General features: G+C 39.3%; 1 protein-coding gene across 11 annotated transcripts in view; it reads right to left on the bottom strand.

Moving 5' to 3' along the window:
* Window positions 1-6,693: 6,693 nt before the first annotated feature.
* ZMYM4 (zinc finger MYM-type containing 4) overlaps window positions 6,694-16,923 on the bottom strand; it is a 159,175-nt gene continuing 148,945 nt past the window's right edge. For all 11 annotated transcript variants that reach the window (XM_050797473.1, XM_050797491.1, XM_050797528.1 and 8 more), the window contains 4 exons: window positions 14,588-14,699; window positions 12,932-13,180; window positions 10,072-10,201; window positions 6,694-9,178 (listed from right to left, as the gene is read on the bottom strand). In XM_050797473.1, the coding sequence (XP_050653430.1) occupies window positions 8,971-9,178; window positions 10,072-10,201; window positions 12,932-13,180; window positions 14,588-14,699 (699 nt within the window). In that variant the 3' untranslated portion in view covers window positions 6,694-8,970. The remainder of the gene's footprint in view (window positions 9,179-10,071; window positions 10,202-12,931; window positions 13,181-14,587; window positions 14,700-16,923) is intronic.

Below are 16,923 nucleotides of genomic sequence, written 5' to 3'. Positions count from 1 at the left end.
AAACAAAACACCAGAATCAAGAGATTAAAAAAAATTAAGATTTCATTTGTATGAAATACACACACACACACACACACACACACACACACACAGGTTGGCTAGCTAATTTTTTTTTTGCATCTAAAATTAATATCAAGGCAGAAAAATTAAGATTTGACTATTACAATGTATGCAAAAAAAGCATTTAAGTTCAACACTTATTTATAGTTAAAAGAAAAACAGCAAACTAGGAATAGAAGAGAATGTTACTGATAAAGGTTATTTAATCCAATTGTGTGTATATACGTATGTATACATTTATACATGTGACGTATATATATATATATATATATATAATGTGCTGTTGTTTATATAATACATTGTGATTAGGACTTAATCAAGGAAATGCAAGGATTGTTCAATATTAGAAAAATCCACCAATGTTTTTCGCTAAATGAGAGAGAAAAAATTATATGATTACATAGACACAGAAAAAAGTCATTTCATAATGTTCATCTTTTACTTAATTGGGGGGGATCTCTTACTATAAAGCTATTAAACTTCTTTAACTTGATAATGTTTAAGATTGCTTTCCAAAATGGATACGCAGGTCTGCATCGACTCTTGCCCTGTGTGCAGTTTTTACATTCCTACATCACCAACACATGGCATTTTATTTTTCCAGTTCCGGTTCATCTTCAGGGTGTAGAGTGATAGCTCTTTAAAAAGTTTCTCTTGATATACTTGTTATCCTTTTGGGCTATTCTATGAACTATCTATTCATTATCCTTTGTTCATCTTTATGATTCTGCCGTTTTTTGTATTTTATATATATATTTTTTTACAAAAATATATTTTACAAAAATATATATTTGTAATATATATATTTTTGTAAAATATATATATTTGTAAAAATATATATATTTTGTAAAATATATATTTGTAAAATATATACTTTTGTAAAATATATATATTTGTAAAATATATATATTTGTAAAATATATATTTTTGTAAAAGTATATATATTTTGTAAAATTAAATATATTTTTAAATATTTTGTAAAATAAAATATATTTTTTTGTAAAATATATATATTTGTACTGTATAAAAATATATTTTACAAGAAATATATATTATATATATTATTATACATATATAATAATATATATATTTTTTGAGACAGAGTCTCACTCTGTCAGCCAGGCTAGTGCATTGGCACGATCTCAGCTCACTGCAACCTCCGCCTCCCGGGCTCAAGCAATTCTGCCTCAGCCTCCCCAGTAGCTGGGATTACAGGAGTGTGCCACAACGCCTGGCTAATTTTTGTATTTTTAGTAGAGACAGGGTTTCACCATGTTGGCCAGGCTGTCTTGAACTCCTAACCTCAGGTGATCTGCCCACCTCGGCCTCCCAAAGTGCTGGGATTACAGGTGTGAGCTACTGCACCCGGCCCATTTTTTGAATATTTTAGATATAAATCCTTTGGTGGTTTTAAACATTCCAAGGATCTTCACTCTGTCATTTATGTCCTCCCTATCCTTCACTGAACATTCTGATATAATAACATCAATCTTTTTTGTTTTCCTCATATGGTCTGTGCTTTGGGGATTTTATTTAAGAAGCTTATTTATCCTCGTGCCTAAGATCGCAACAACGTTCTCCTACGTTTTCTATTAATTTTGTAATTTTGCCTTCCACAGTTGGATCTTAGGTCAATATCCAGAGTCCCCCTTTGGACATAATGTTAGTGAGGGATTCTGTTTCTGTCATGTGAAAAGCCAGTTTCCCAACACCATCGGCTAAAATAAACAAAGGTCTTCTGTATTACTTAATAATGACTTTTCTTTTCTTTTTTTTAAGACACAGTCTTGCTTTGTCGCCCAGGCTGGAGTGTATTGGTGAGATCTCTCCTCACCACAACCTCCACCCTCCGCCTCCAGGGCTCAGGCAATCCTCCTGCCTCAGCCTCCAGGATAGCTGGGACTACAGGTGCACACCACCACACCCAGCTAATTTGTGTATCTTTTGTACAGAGGGGGTTTTGCCATGTTTCCCAAGCTGATCTCAAACTCCTGGACTCCTGGTGATCCGCCCTCCTTGACCTCCCAAAGTGCTAGGATTACAGGTGTGAGCCCCTGTGCCTGGCCTACTAAATACAGTTTTTATTGCTACAGTGAATAGTGTCCTATCCTTTTCATTATATTCCCTAATTGGTTATTACTCTTGTAGAAAATTGATTAAAATTCTTATAAACTTATTCTGCACCTAACAAGCTTAGACGAACTCTTTTTTTTTTTTTTTGAGACGGAGTCTCACTCTGTTGCCCAGGCTGAAGTGCAGTGGCTTGATCTCAGCTCACTGCAACCTCCGCCTCCTAGGCTGAAGCGATTCATTCTCCTGCCTCAGCCTCCCGAGTAGCTGGGACTACAGACGCCCGCCACCACGCCTGGCTAATTTTTGTATTTTTAGTTAAGATGGAGTTTCACCATGTTGGTCAGGCTGGTCTCGAACTCCTGACCTCATGATCCGCCTGCCTTGGCCTCCCTAAGTGCTGGGATTACAGGAGTGAGCCACCGCGGCCGGCCACTTACTTGTTTTAAGAGTTTGTTGGCAGGGCATGGTGGCTTACAGCTGTAATCCCAGCACTTTGGGAGGCTGTGGCGGGCGGATTACCTGAGGTCAGGAGTTTGAGACCAGCCTGGCAAACACGATGAAACTCTGTCTCTACTAATAGTACAAAAATTAGCCAGGCATGGTGGCAGGCGCCTGTAATCCTAGCTACTTGGGAGACTGAGGCAGGAGAATCGCTTGAACCTGGGAGGCGGAGGTTGCAGTGAACTGAGATGGTGCCATAGAACTCCAGCATGGGTGAGAAGAGCAAGACTATGTCTCAAAAAAAAAAAAAAAAAAAAAAAAAAAAAAAAAAAAAAGTTTAATTCTCTTCATTCTTATATATGTACTTGAACATCTGAAAATGACTTAAACATGTTTTCTCGGCCAGGTGCGGTGGCTCACACCTGTATACAATCCCAGCACTTTGGGAGGCTCATCTGAGGTCAGGAGTTTGAGACCAGTCTGGATGACATGGTGAAATCCGTCTCTACTAAACATACAAAATTAGCCGGGCGTGGTGGCGCATGCCTGTAATCCCAGCTACTTGAAATGCTGAGGCAGGAGAATCGCTTGAACCTGAGAGACGGAGGTTGCAGTGAGTGGAGATTGCGCCACTGCACTCCAGCCTGGGAAACACGAGTGAAACTCCATCTCAAAACAAAATAAAACAAAAACAAAAAAACACAACAACAACAAATGTGTTTTCTCACCTTCCGATATTGATCATCTTTTTTGTTGTGATGAGAAGTTCCAGTTCCCTTTAGTGGTAACGTGACAGTAGCATTATCGGTGTGTTCGTTAGGATGCTGGTTTGGCTACTTTAATGAAGAGAAAAAAAAAGGCTTAAATAAGAAGAAATTTCCTCTCTGATGTGAAGGTCTGAGCTAGCAGGCAGGCCAGGAGAGACAGGAGGCTCTGTCCGTGAGGTTAACGTGCTTCTGCTATGCTGTCCTTTCCCACATGTACAAAACTGGTTTGCCATGACCACGTTCATGTTCCAGATCAGAGGAAAAAGGAAAACAAGAGCAGCATGCATGTTCCTTTTAGGAATGTAGCCTGGGAGATGTAAACTCACGTCTGCTGCCATGCCTTTGGTCAAAACTTCATCCCATGGTCACTCCTAACTACAAGTTAGCCTGGAAACTACGCTTTTTTACCAAGGGAGCCACTGCTTAGCTAAAACTTGTGGGGAAGGAGCGGTTCTGTCAATGAAGTGAAGTGTGGGGAGATTGCTGTTGTACCGTTGTCTTGTTCCTAAACTGATGACATACATAACCTACCAAGTAAAAGAAGTTTCATAGATTTCGGGTTTTTCATCCATTTATGGATGAAATAAATTTCATAAATTTATGACCTGGCATTCATATGCAAAGTAAGGCCGGGCGCGGTGGCTCAAGCCTGTAATCCCAGCACTTTGGGAGGCCGAGACGGGCGGATCACTAGGTCAGGAGATCGAGACCATCCTGGCGAACCCGGTGAAACCCCGTCTCTACTAAAAAATACAAAAAAAAACTAGCCGGGCGAGGCAGCGGGCGCCTGTAGTCCCAGCTACTCGGGAGGCTGAGGCAGGAGAATGGCGTAAACCCGGGAGGCGGAGCTTGCAGTGAGCTGAGATCCGGCCACTGCACTCCAGCCCGGGCGACAGCGCCAGACTCCGTCTCAAAAAAAAAAAAAAAACAAAAACATATGCAAAGTAAAGAAATATAAATAGGCCAGGTGCGGTGGCTCATGCCTGTAATCCCAGCACTTTGGGAGGCCGAGGCAGGCAGATCACCTGAGGTCAGGAGTTCGAGACCAGCCTGCCCAACATAGTGAAACCCTGTCAAATACAAAAATCAGCTGGACGTGGTGGTGCGCACCTGTAGTCCCAGCTACTCGGGAGGCTGAGGCAGGAGGATCACCTGAACCCAGGAGGCGGAGGTTGCAGTAAGCCAAGATCAAGCCACTGCACTCCAGCCTGGGCAACAGAGCGAGACTCCATCTCAAAGAAAAGATGAAATATTGGCCAGGCGTGGTGGCTCCCACTTGTTATCCCAACACTTTGGGAGGCTGAGGTGGGCAGATCACTTGAGGTCAGGAGTTTGAGAACAGCCTGGCCAGCATGACAAAACCCCGTCTCTACTAAAAATACAAAAATTAGCCGGTGTGGTGGTGTACACCTGTAATCCCAGCTACTCGGGAGGCTGAGGCAGGAGAATCACTAGCACCCAGGAGCCGGAGGTTGTAGTGAGCCGAGATCACACCACTGCACTCCAGCCTGAGCAACAGTGAGACTGTCTCAAAACAAACAAAAAAAGAAATATAAAGAAAAAACTAACAAACTCCATCACATGCTATTCCTATATATACTGATATACATGTCCATTTCTTTCCTTTTTCTTTTTTTTCACTCTGTCGCCCAGGCTGGACAGTATAGTGGCCTGATCTCGGCTCACTGCAACCTCTGCCTCCCATGTTCAAGTGATTTTCCTGCATCAGCCTCCAGAGCCACTGGGATTACAGGCACCTGCCACCATGCCCAGCTAATTTTTTGTATTTTTAGTAGAGATGGGGTTTCACCATGTTGACCAGGCTGGTCTTGAACTCCTGACCTCAAGTGTCCACCCTGGCCTCCCAAAGTGCTGGGATCACAGGTGTGAGTCACTGTGCCTGGCCCCATTTTTCAATATAGTGAAAACATCAATGGATTTTTGTGATGTTGATTACTACTGATATATGTATAAGCACAAGTGAAGAATTTGTAATTTTATTTGATTCAAATACGTAGAATTGGTTATATAGAGCATTATGTTTTGCAGAAGCCAAAGTGTTGAACTTAGTAAAAATTCAGACTATAGTGTGAGAATTAACATTTATTTAAAGCGTTAGTACAGGCCAGGAAATTTGCATATATTATAATAAAAAATATCTGACATTTGAAAGCCTACCATGTGCCAGGCATGACTTAATAAGGGAGTTATGCCCACTTTATAGATGAAAAAACTGAGGCACAGAGAGGTTAATTTTTTTTTTTTTTTTTTTTTGAGATGGAGTCTTGCTCTGTCACCCAGCCTGGAGAGCAGTGGCGCGATCTCGGCTCACTGCAAGCTCTGCCTTCTGGGTTCATGCCGTTCTCCTGCCTCAGCCTCCCGAGTAGCTGGGACTACAGGCGCCCGTCACCATGCCCAGCTAATTTTTGTGTTTTTAGTAGAGACGGTGTTTCACCGTGTTAGCCAGGATGGTCTCGATCTCCTGACCTCGTGATCCACCCACCTCGGCCTCCCAAAGTGCTGGGATTACAGGCGTGAGCCACCGCGCCCGACCTGAGGTTAAGTAATTTACCTAAAGTTCTACAACCAGTAAGTAGAAACACTAGGCTCCAAAGCCTATGATCTTTCCACTATGTAACAATACCTCCAATCACTATTTTCTTCAATGATGACAGCACAGTATAACAACAGACAAGTGCTAGTCTAGAGGAGTTCAGGGTATTATTGCTTCTTTCCTAAAATTTCAACTCAGTACCCTAGGAGACATTTTTGGAAAACTAAAGTCTGAATTCATTGATAGAAATTCATTTTATGTTAGACTTTTTGGGAAAACCTGTTTTATAAATTTAGGATTGCCACAAGGCAGGTAGGTAGAAAGTCGATATGGAATTTGAAAGTACAGCTGCATAATACCAAGACAACTCTGAAGTCGAAGGAAAATGCTATTTAGTCTTACATTCCTGTTTTAAACATGTATTTATACTTCAGAATGAACATATTCTTTATTCTAGTCTTACAATTTCATTAAAGTGAACTGATGCAAGCTTTGTAAATCTCAAAAAAGGTAGCCTGAAATGATATGTATAAATGACCTCTGATATTTCTACCTGTTGGGACTTTGAATATAGTCAGTAAATTAGCTAAATATGAAAACAAGTCTTTTGAAGGAAAAAAGGAAATAAAAGAATTTGCAATGAAAGAATATGTTTACTGGACTACATAAAAAAAAACAATTTCTTTCTTGGAAACTGCTTTCTTTGTAATTTTACTAACTGCTGAGTCATACCAATAAGGTCAATCAGAGAAAGGGATTTCAAATTCTTTTAAGACATAAAGAAAAAGAACTCACCCATCAAATACAAATATACTATTTTATTCTAAGGGAATATTTCTGTGGTTTCTGCAAGGGGAAAACCTAAAAGTGGTTAAAAACCAAAATAGAACAGAAAGGATGATTTAGATGTTTCTCTTTTTGTTTGATGTTTTTTTCTCCCCTGGAAAAAAAAAATGTAATTTTACACAATGTTCGTAAAATTAAAAAAGCAATAAAATCAGACGCACACAACAGCTACACTTATGAGGAATGACCAATAATTAATCAATATTTTCTCTTATGAATAAATTTAGGGTTCTGGGCAACTCTGTGGACTAACATGCAAATGAAATCCTGATACAGTCATTTATCTGAGTATTGGGTGTTCTCAGTAAAAGATACAGATTTTTTTTCTTTCTGGTATTTCATAACAATTTATCTACTATGCTAACAATATTTGTTTCTTCATACAACTACAGAAGGGGAAAATGTTAGTGTTTATACAAACCATAAAATTCGTATAGTGGGGACTATTACACTTGCTATTTCTGGATAGTTTATTGGCAGACTTATCAGACAATCCAATTATTTGTCCTCCATATCAAACAAGGTATGGAGTAAGAAGTTTTCCAGTCAGAAATGACAAACACAGATGGAATTAATCATACAGAATAGGGGCAGGTTTACTTCTTTCATACAGTTCTTGGTAACAAAAATGAGATTTGTTACAGGCAGAGGGACAGAACCATCAAGTACACAATGTCAAAAGGCCTACTTTTTTCATTTTAGTTTTACTTAAATGCCTTTTATTTGTTAAAAAAGAAATACGCCTGTCACCCCCACCTAAAAAATGAGATATCCTGAAAAGTCTTTCAAGATTAAAATTTCTAAGAGGCTTTTTGACATCTCTCAGTTTTATCATAGCATCAAATTAACCTTAGCTAAAGAAGTTCTGCAATTGGCAAACGTCATAAAAGCTTTGATTCAAAATTTTGTGGGGAAGAAACTGAGAATGGAGATAAGGGAGATGGACTGATATGCCACACACACCTGTGACTTGCAATCCTCACAGAACTACTGAAACAGCTAGAGTTTGGAATAATGCTCTAAGACCTGCTTATGGATATGCAAGACAATGTCTTTGTATCCTCACCCCAGAATCCCTATTTTCAAGTTTCGTAGGGCAACAAGGTCATCTTCCAAATGCTTTGTATAGGAACCTAACTAGGACCTTTTCTACCATAATTCAGATAGCTAAGTAATACTGTATCTTTGTGGAATCACTCACAGGTTTGCCAGAGTAAGAAAAGAGACTATCCTTTTTGAAATGACAAGGGCCTCCAGAAACTGGTGCAAAAGACAAAATAAGAGGAATTGTCTGGGAAGTAGGAGGGTAAAACAATGGGAGAAAAGCTGCCATTGGGAAAAAAATGAAAATAAAAGGAGAACCCCCATTTCTGTGTACCACAGCTCAGGCTGTGAGACAGCAGCAAGAAGGGCCCACACCCAGAGAAGTGGGCATTTTAGTGGGTTTTTACAAACATTTCAAGACACTTGGGGTCTGATAGGCTCCACAGATTTTCTGTGTGCATAATTAGCTTGTGGAATATCATCCCCTTTACCTTAGTTTACCCACATCCAGACCCACCGCTGAGAAAGCTTGACCCAGAAAATGAAAGGGACACATTACTGTTAACAGCAGTGAAGGTCGTCTTCCCTGATGTGAGGGGCCCACGGTAAAAGCTTCTGTCCTTCACATGATTGGCTTGGCAGTGAAAATCAAAATCAATCAAGACCACTTCACTATCTTTTTTAAAAAGTTGAGTATTTTTATTGGGTCTTCAAATCTGGGTCCCACAGTCCTCATTTGATGTCACTCTTAGCTCTGTACTGATCTCTCCTCTGACTTTTACAGAGGGCTTGCCCAAGTAGCCTATTGCAGCCAAAGTTTCACTCCAAAGCTACCTCTCTAAGGTCTAAGGTTACTATGGTAGAGTTTTATACAACAGTTTTCCTTAAAAATATTCCACAATTTGTTACTCCCAAACAAAATAAGATTATGCACCACTCGGAGAAATTAGTCATTCTGAAGATGTCTACGAACTATATCACTGCCAAAGAACATTTCTCAGTTCATATTCTTTCCTTCAATTTTCATTTGCACATCCACACTGTGGGGTTCACAAGTCATCTGTTTTCCATGATCTTATAGTCAAGTCAAGAGGACTCGGACTTATACATCGCTTTCCAACAGCTGGATGCATTCACAGTTTGGTGCATACCAATATGTATGAAAATAAGAACCTCACTTCCGTCTTAATCTGATAATTCAACATCAGAGTCTTCAGATTTGGCTTTGGCAAGTTCTTCATGTACCTCCCTCACCATGAGAATACGTGTTAACATGGTGTCCAGGGTTCCAGGGTCTATCGGGAATGTGGAGTACCACATGGGGCTATTCGGGACACAGGAGCGCTCAGGTTGAAGGTAAAACACATCATTCCTCTGCTTCACACTTTCAGAACTATCCACAGGAACAAAAAAAAAGAGAAAAAAGAAAATTAGAAATCAGAGAGTATAGGAAATATGTACTATTCTTAAGTAAACTGAGGTTTTTGCCATTAAAAGTAATTAAAAGGGCAAAAACTGCAATTATTTTTGCACCAACCTAATATGGCTCTCAACTTTTCTCCACTGTGACTCACAATGGCGAAAGCAATGTACCCACAGAGATAAAGAGTTTACAGGAATATTTCCTCCCAGGAATAAACTGAAATCCCATTGGATTGGAAGTGAGTATAAAGTTAATATGAGACAAAGTGTAAATCACAAACTTTAGTACTTCAAACATTATTAAGAGCAACAAAAAAGTCAGCTCACATGTGACACTACGGCTAAGAACCTCATACTGGAAGTGCCCAATATCCTGGAATGAACCCCGAGGGCACTCAGTACACATTATCAAAGGGCAAACGCAGCTATTACAGTTCTTTCAGGAAAAAAAGTGTTACAGCTCTAAAATCATAAAGTTTCTCTAAGAAAAGGACTACCTAGAAAATTTCAATTCCTTAAAAATTGTTTTTCTATTATAGCTTTAGCAAAACAAAATTTCTTTTCTATACAAATAACGAAATAACTACAGATTAGGTATCACATAAAGGTTGTACAACAGTTGTAAAGATCAAACAATAGCAGCGATTCTTGCTTTTGAAGACATTTTCCTAAAATAATTATGAAGACAAGGTAATTTGTTTTGTGGTTCAAAATCCATATAGATAGGACAATGGGGAAAAAAATTCATGGTAAACCCTTGTCTAAAGTCACGGGCCAGCTACTTTTCTGATGTTCAAGCATCTGAAATCCAAAATATGTTAACTGCCTTCTCAGTGCACTATATTTAGTTCAGAGAAAGATTACCATTTTGACAGGTAAAACTCATAAAGTCGGACTGGGCATCTTAGTGGATTGTCAGTATTCTCTGCCATCTCCACCCCAACTGGAACCTCATCATCTTCATTTCGTTTCCTCTTGCCAACAGTCAGTTTATCTTGAGACAGGAAGTAATAATCAAAGGATTATATTAGAAAAGTCTGTTCTTTGAGTCTCAAGACGCCAATGAGCTTTGCTTCGCAGCCAGAACTTTGTCATTTCCTCCCTTTCACTCACACTCATTCAACAAATACTGAGTGCCTATGAAGGTGCCAGACATTATTTTAAGTGTTGGGTTCTATGGCATTAAACAAAGTCCCTATCCTATAAATTTTATGTTGCCCTGCTCACCAATGTGGGGACACCATGACAAAAAGTATGGCACTGGAGAATGTCTCTATTCTGAGCCTGACTTTATTAATAAACTTTAGTAGGCACAGGGTTCCTAAGACATAGCAAGATAAAGCAGAAAGAAGGGTTCTGCATGTTCTTCTCCTACAGTAGAGATCAAGACAGAAGTTGCCATCTCTTTTTTTTTTTTCTCTTTGAGATGGAGCTTTGCTCTTCTTGCCCAGGCTGGAGTGCAATGGTGTGATCTCTGCTCACTGCAACCTCCACCTCCCAGGTTCAAGTGATTCTCCTGCCTCAGCCTCCCGAGTAGCTGGGATTACAGGTGCCTGCCACCACGTCCGGCTAATTTTTTTGTATTTTTAGTAGAGACAGGGTTCCGCCATGTTGGCCAGTCTGGTCTCGAACTCCTGACCCCAGGTGATCCGCCCACCTCGGCCTCCCAAAGTGCTGGGATTACAGGCATAAGCCACCGCACCCGGCCACCATCTCTCTTTTAAGAGACAGGGTCTCACTCTGTTGCCCAGCCTGGAGTATGATGGTATGATCACAGCAGCCTTGAATCTCCACAGCCTTGAACTCCTGGGTTCAAGTGATCCTCCCGCCTCAGCCTTTGGAGTAGCTGGGACTACAGGTACAAGCCACTGAACCTAGCAGAAGCTGTCATCTCTATGAGAATATTTCTACTGTGAGGCACTAGTACTGGGCATCTGCTCAAATTTATTTGTTCGAATACTGTGAAAAATGGCATCTTTTTTGGGAAGAGAAATTATCAGTAGAGTTACTATTTGGTAAGAAAAGAACAAACCATTTTTCCCCAACAGTATTTTGCAGAGACCAAGCATTATATAAGGAAGTCAGGGTGAAGATATGGAAAGTGGGCTATTTCTTTCCCACTTTTTACATTCACTCCTCAAGAGAACACTAGATGGACCCAAGGAAAAAAGGTTTTCTTTTCTGGGGGGGAGACAGGGTCTCACTCTGTTGCCCAGGCTAGAGTGCAGTGGCTCCATCACAGCTCACTACAGCCTCGAACTCCTGGGGTCAAGCAATCCTCCCGCATAAGCCCCCCAAAATATTGGGATTACAAGCATGAGCCACTGCACTCAGCCTGTATCTGCTCTTAACAACTGGTATAGGACTTTCCCCAGCTTCCTGCATTAGTACTTTAACAAAATTCACCTGTTTTCCATTTAGAAGCTACCTAAATAGAAAGACTTTGCTAGTTACTCACTTAGAAAACAAGCTGAATTTATTACTAATCATGTCAAGCACCTAATCAGCAAACAGGGAAACATTATCCTGTTTCCCAAACAGGGAAATAATATCAACTGAGGCTGGGCGCAGTGGCTCATGCCTGTAATCCCAGCACTTTGAGAGGCCGAGGCGGGTGGATCACCTGAGGTCAGGAGTTCGAGACCAGCTTGCCCAACATGGTGAAACCCTGTCTCTACTAAAAATACAAAAATTAGCCAGGCGTGGTAGCACACACCTGTAATCCCAGCTACTCGGGAGGCTGAGGCAGGAGAATCGCTTGAGCCTGGGAGGCGAAGGTTGCAGTGAGCTGAGATCACACCACAGAACTCCAGCCTGGGTGACAGAGTGAGACTCCATCTCAAAAAAAAAAAAAAAAAAAAATCAAGAATACAAAGTGGGTTACATATATGTAAAACTATATATAAAAAACATATATATAAAACTAAGGAAACAGGACACAGACATTAGGTGAAAAAGAATCTTAGTAAATGAACAATTCAGAAAAAAGTTTATACGAAGTTGAACATCACAAATACAGATTTTAGTTTTAGTGATTTAAATTCTCACACTCAAAAAATGTATTTCACTCTTAGAAACTGATTTTGGGAAGTTCAGGACTTACGATTCTGTTCAAAAATAATAAATTTAATTTCGAATCCTGTAATACCAAGATTAATTTTTTAAACATTAAAAACAAACTGTTATTTAATGGGCTATTTTTGAAATGCAAGACAATAAACTTTCTAATAAAATTGTCACTGCTATTATTCTATTGTGTACAAAAGCGGTATATTGTAGGTCAGCTTTTAAGTTCCTTCAGAATTTCACAATGTTAACTAAAAAGAGGGGCTCTGGTCAAAAAAAGATTTAGAAGCAATGGACTAAAAGTTCTGCAGGTTTAACTAGTGATTGACTCATCTGGTGCTAGTAAATCAGTGATTCTCAACCCTGCTTATATTTTTTAATTCCCTGAGAAGTTTTAAAATGCAGGCTATTTGAGCTCTACCCAATTAAATCAAAATTTCTAATTTAAAAGCCAGTGAAAGTATACTGAAGCACGTGATTCTTCTCACTTTGAGGCCAGCCTTCGACCACTCTCTGACAATAGAGAAAAATATTCAAATGTTAAAATAAAGCTACACTTTTCACATCTCGCATTTATAATTACCCTTCTGCAGTAACTCTCTATTTTAGTATTACTACTAAGACTGTAAAGAGAAATCTGACAAACAGCATCCCATACCTGGTTCTGACTCCTGCTTCTGTAGAGGTGGGAAGAACCTCAGATATGTCATCTTGGTACTGTACTTCAGAGTCCTGGTCCGTCTCATCACATGGGCAAAGGAAAGCTTCAAGTGCTCAGTAACATTCTTTAGTTGGAAGTATTTGGTATTGAAGAAAAGGAGGGTGTTTAAAAGGACGATTGGCGAGTAAGCGCCCAGCTGTTTGCACTCCCACAAATGCTCTTCTTCAATGCGAGAGAACATGTAACCTAGACAGAAGAAGGGGTACAAGAAAGAGTACTGAGCTCCTGCTAAAAAAGACTAAGTAATCTCTCAAATTCTAGGACATGGAGACAGAAAGATTGATTATTCCTCCTTCCCCTCTTCCTTATGCAGAAAACCAGAAAAGGCACCACAAAGAAAAAGGGAGATGACTGCACTCAAGTAGACACTGTGAGAGTCTCCCGAAACCGTTTTAATCTATTGATATTTTAGATTAGGGGTTAAGCTGTCTTTATAAAGGGCCAGAAGGTAAATATTTTGGGATGTGTAGGCCATATAGGCTCTGAACAATGCTGTTGCTGTAGAAAATAAGAAGCTGTAGAGAACACATAAACAGGCAGAGCTATACGCCAGTAAAATTTATTTATAGTCATATAATTTTTCCTTTTCTTTTCTTTTCTTTTTTTTTTGAGACAGGGTCTCACTCTGTCACTCAGGCTGGAGTGCAGAGGCATGATCAGGGCTCACTGTAGCATCAAACTCCTGGGCTCAGGTGCTTCTCCCACCTCAGCCTCCTGAGTAGCTGGGACTAAAGGTACCACCACCATGCCCACGTAATTTTTTTGTATTTTTTGTAGAGACAGAGTTTCACCATGTTGCCCAGGCTGATCTTGAACCCCTGGGCTCAAGTGATCCTCCTGCCTCAGCCTTCCAAAGTCACACCTGGGACTACAGGTGTGAGCCACCACACCCAGCCATGAATTTAATATAATTTTCACATGATGAAATAGGAATCCTTAAATAAAGTTTCCCAACTATTTAAAAATGTAAAACCAATTTTCAGCTCATAGACTGCAAAACAGGGAGCAGGCCAGATTTGGCCCATGGACCACAGTTTGCAAACTCCTGTTGGAGATCATTAAGCTTACTGTGAAAGGGGCTCTGCAGCCCGACAGAAAGCTGCACATATTACTAAGCATAACATCGAACCTCTTCACTCACCTCAGCCTGAGACTTGGAGTGAATTATGGACTTGTCTGACGATATCTGGTCAATGATAATTCAAGGACGAGGACTTAACTCTCTTAACAGTTCAGTATACTCTTAACAACAGTTCAGTATACACACAAACTACTAAAAAAGGTCCACTGTTAGCAGATATGATATGTGAAAGCTACACCAATGCTACCAGATCAAAAATGTCTTCTAAAAAGGTAAATGTAACTTCAAATTATTTTATATTTTTTGCAATTAGTATCTATATACGTGCTATATGAAATGTACAGTTTTCCTAAAACAATCAACAATAAACCAAAGACCTTCTCCTCAGAAGTCCAAATATGCTATAAATCTGGACAGAAATAAAAATGAACAATTTTTTAAAAGATAACCATGAAACTTAAGCAATTTAAGAAAGCATATCATGAAAACAATAAAAAAAAAAATCACCCTACCATTAGGAAGTATTGTAGGTTCCCATATTTTCAAGAGTTTGGTAAGTTCAATCATAAATCTGGAATAGGGCTCAGTAAAAATGTTATCTATTCTACCATTTTCAAACAGGTACTACAAGAAAAAAAAGAACATATACATGTTGATAAAAAGAATACATGAGTTCTTAAAAATTATTGTAAGAAATACAGTTTACCCTTAATTTTTGCCCTTACTATATTATAAACCATGTTCAACCTCTCAGTACTTTAGAGATAGTTGTTAAAACACTAGAATTCAAGCTAAAACTCCTTCTCGTGTTAACACATTATCTTCAGCAATGACCTTGCAAGGTAAAGTTTTTTATTTCCTTTTAAAACATGGATGGTACAGAAGTATTATAAAGAACCCTTTACTTAGTTCCTAAAACTGACATACTAAAAATTGGTTCCAATGCACATGTTCCAAATCATGTTTTCCTGATTCATGATGTGTATCTGCACATGTGCTCTTTTGTTTTTTACCCTAGATACAAGATCATTTCTTGCAATAACATAGTTGGTTAATGTCAGTTGACCTGAGGAAACCCAAATTTAAAAACTATTTATTTGGAGCCTTCTAACTACAGCTCTCAACTCTCTGCCCCACAACCTAGCCCTCAAAAAAGTTCGAGTCTAATTATAGGACATTAAACTATGTTAATTATAACCATCAATAACCATATCATGGGCTAGAACAAAAAGAATAGCTATAGTTTAAAAATGTATTGAGCCAGGAATGGTAATCCCAGTGCTTTGGGAGGCCAACGTGAGAGGATCACTTGAGGTCAATAGCGCAAGACTAGCCTGGGCAACATAGTGAGACCCATCTCTACAAAAAATTTAAAAACAAATAGCCAGGGGTGGTGGTGCATGCCTGTAGTCCTAACTGCTTGGGAGTCCGAGGCAGGAGGGTTGTTTGAACCTGGGAGTCTGAAACTGCAGTGAGCTATGATCATATCACTGCACTTCAGCCTGGGCAACAGAGCAAGACCCTGTCTCTTTTAAAAAGTACTGACGGTGCAGGTCAGATAAAATCAACTGAGACAGGGATACACCATGAGTGGTAATAGAATCCAAGGCAGCATGTAATTACATGATAAAAGTATTTTGGTGTTTTTAAGATTTAGTATTTTTAATTTATATTTCCGTGGCTATCTTGGTTTCTTGTATTTCTATGTATGATTTGGAGAAAATTATTTCCGTTTAAATTTACTCTGGCTAATAAAAATTACCACTTCAATAGGCATTTTTATGAGGCTTCCTCAAAGGCAATTTATGATCTTATTGGCAGATTACAGTTTGTTGTTAAATAGTATTCTTTTTCTTCTTTTAATATAGTCATTTTCAAGCTTAAAAATATATCTTCATTATTGAAAAAGTTCAAAATAAAAGTAGACTATTCAAACCCATCACACAAAGTCAACTACTATTCATATGCAAAAATATTTCCAATCCTTAAGAAATTCCTTTATACAGAGGTGAGTTTTGTACAGTTACAGAAATATATCAGTACATGTAACAACATACAAGTTTTTTAAGAAAACTCTCCTCCCCCTTAACCAGGAACAAGACAAAAATGCCTGTCCTTGCCATTCTTCTTCAACACTGTGCTGTGAGTCCTAGCAGAGCAGCAGGCAAGAAAAATAAATATAACGCATTCAAATAGGAAAGAAAGAAGAAAAATTATCTCTAGTTGTGGATGACAGAATCCTATATATAGAAAATCCTAGAGAATGCACAGAAAAATGAATTATTAGAGCTAATAAGTGAATCCGGCAAAGTTGCAGCATGTAAGTAACACACAAAAAATCAGTTGTCTTTCAAGCTAGCAATGAACAATCCAAACAGGAAATTAAGAAAGTTCCATGTTTACCAAAGCATCATAAAGAATAAAATACTTGAGAAGAAATGTAACCAAAATGATGTAAGACTTACACACTTAAAACCACAAAAAACTGCTGAAAGCAAAAATTAAAAACTAAATAAATGGAAAGACAGGCCAGGCACGGTGGCTCACGCCTGTAATCCCAGCACTTTGGGAGGCCGAGGTGGGCAGATCACCTGAGGTCAGGAGTTTGAGACCAGCTTCAACATGGAGAAACCCCGTCTCTACTAAAAATACAAAAATTGCCAGGCATGGTGGCGCAGGCCTGTAATCCCAGCTACTTGGGAGGCTGAGGCAGGAGCATTGCTTGAATCTGGGAGGCAGAGGTTGTGGTGAGCCGAGATCGCTCCATTGCACTCCAGCCTGGGCAACAAGAGTGAAACTCCGTCTCCAAAAAATAAAAATAAATAAACGGAAAGACATCCTGTACTCA

This window comes from Macaca thibetana, chromosome 1, assembly GCF_024542745.1.
Source record: "Macaca thibetana thibetana isolate TM-01 chromosome 1, ASM2454274v1, whole genome shotgun sequence".
In the NCBI taxonomy this organism is placed as follows: Eukaryota; Metazoa; Chordata; class Mammalia; order Primates; family Cercopithecidae; genus Macaca; species Macaca thibetana.
Note: the sequence above shows the minus strand (reverse complement) of the source record. Positions and strands in the feature narration are given on the sequence as shown.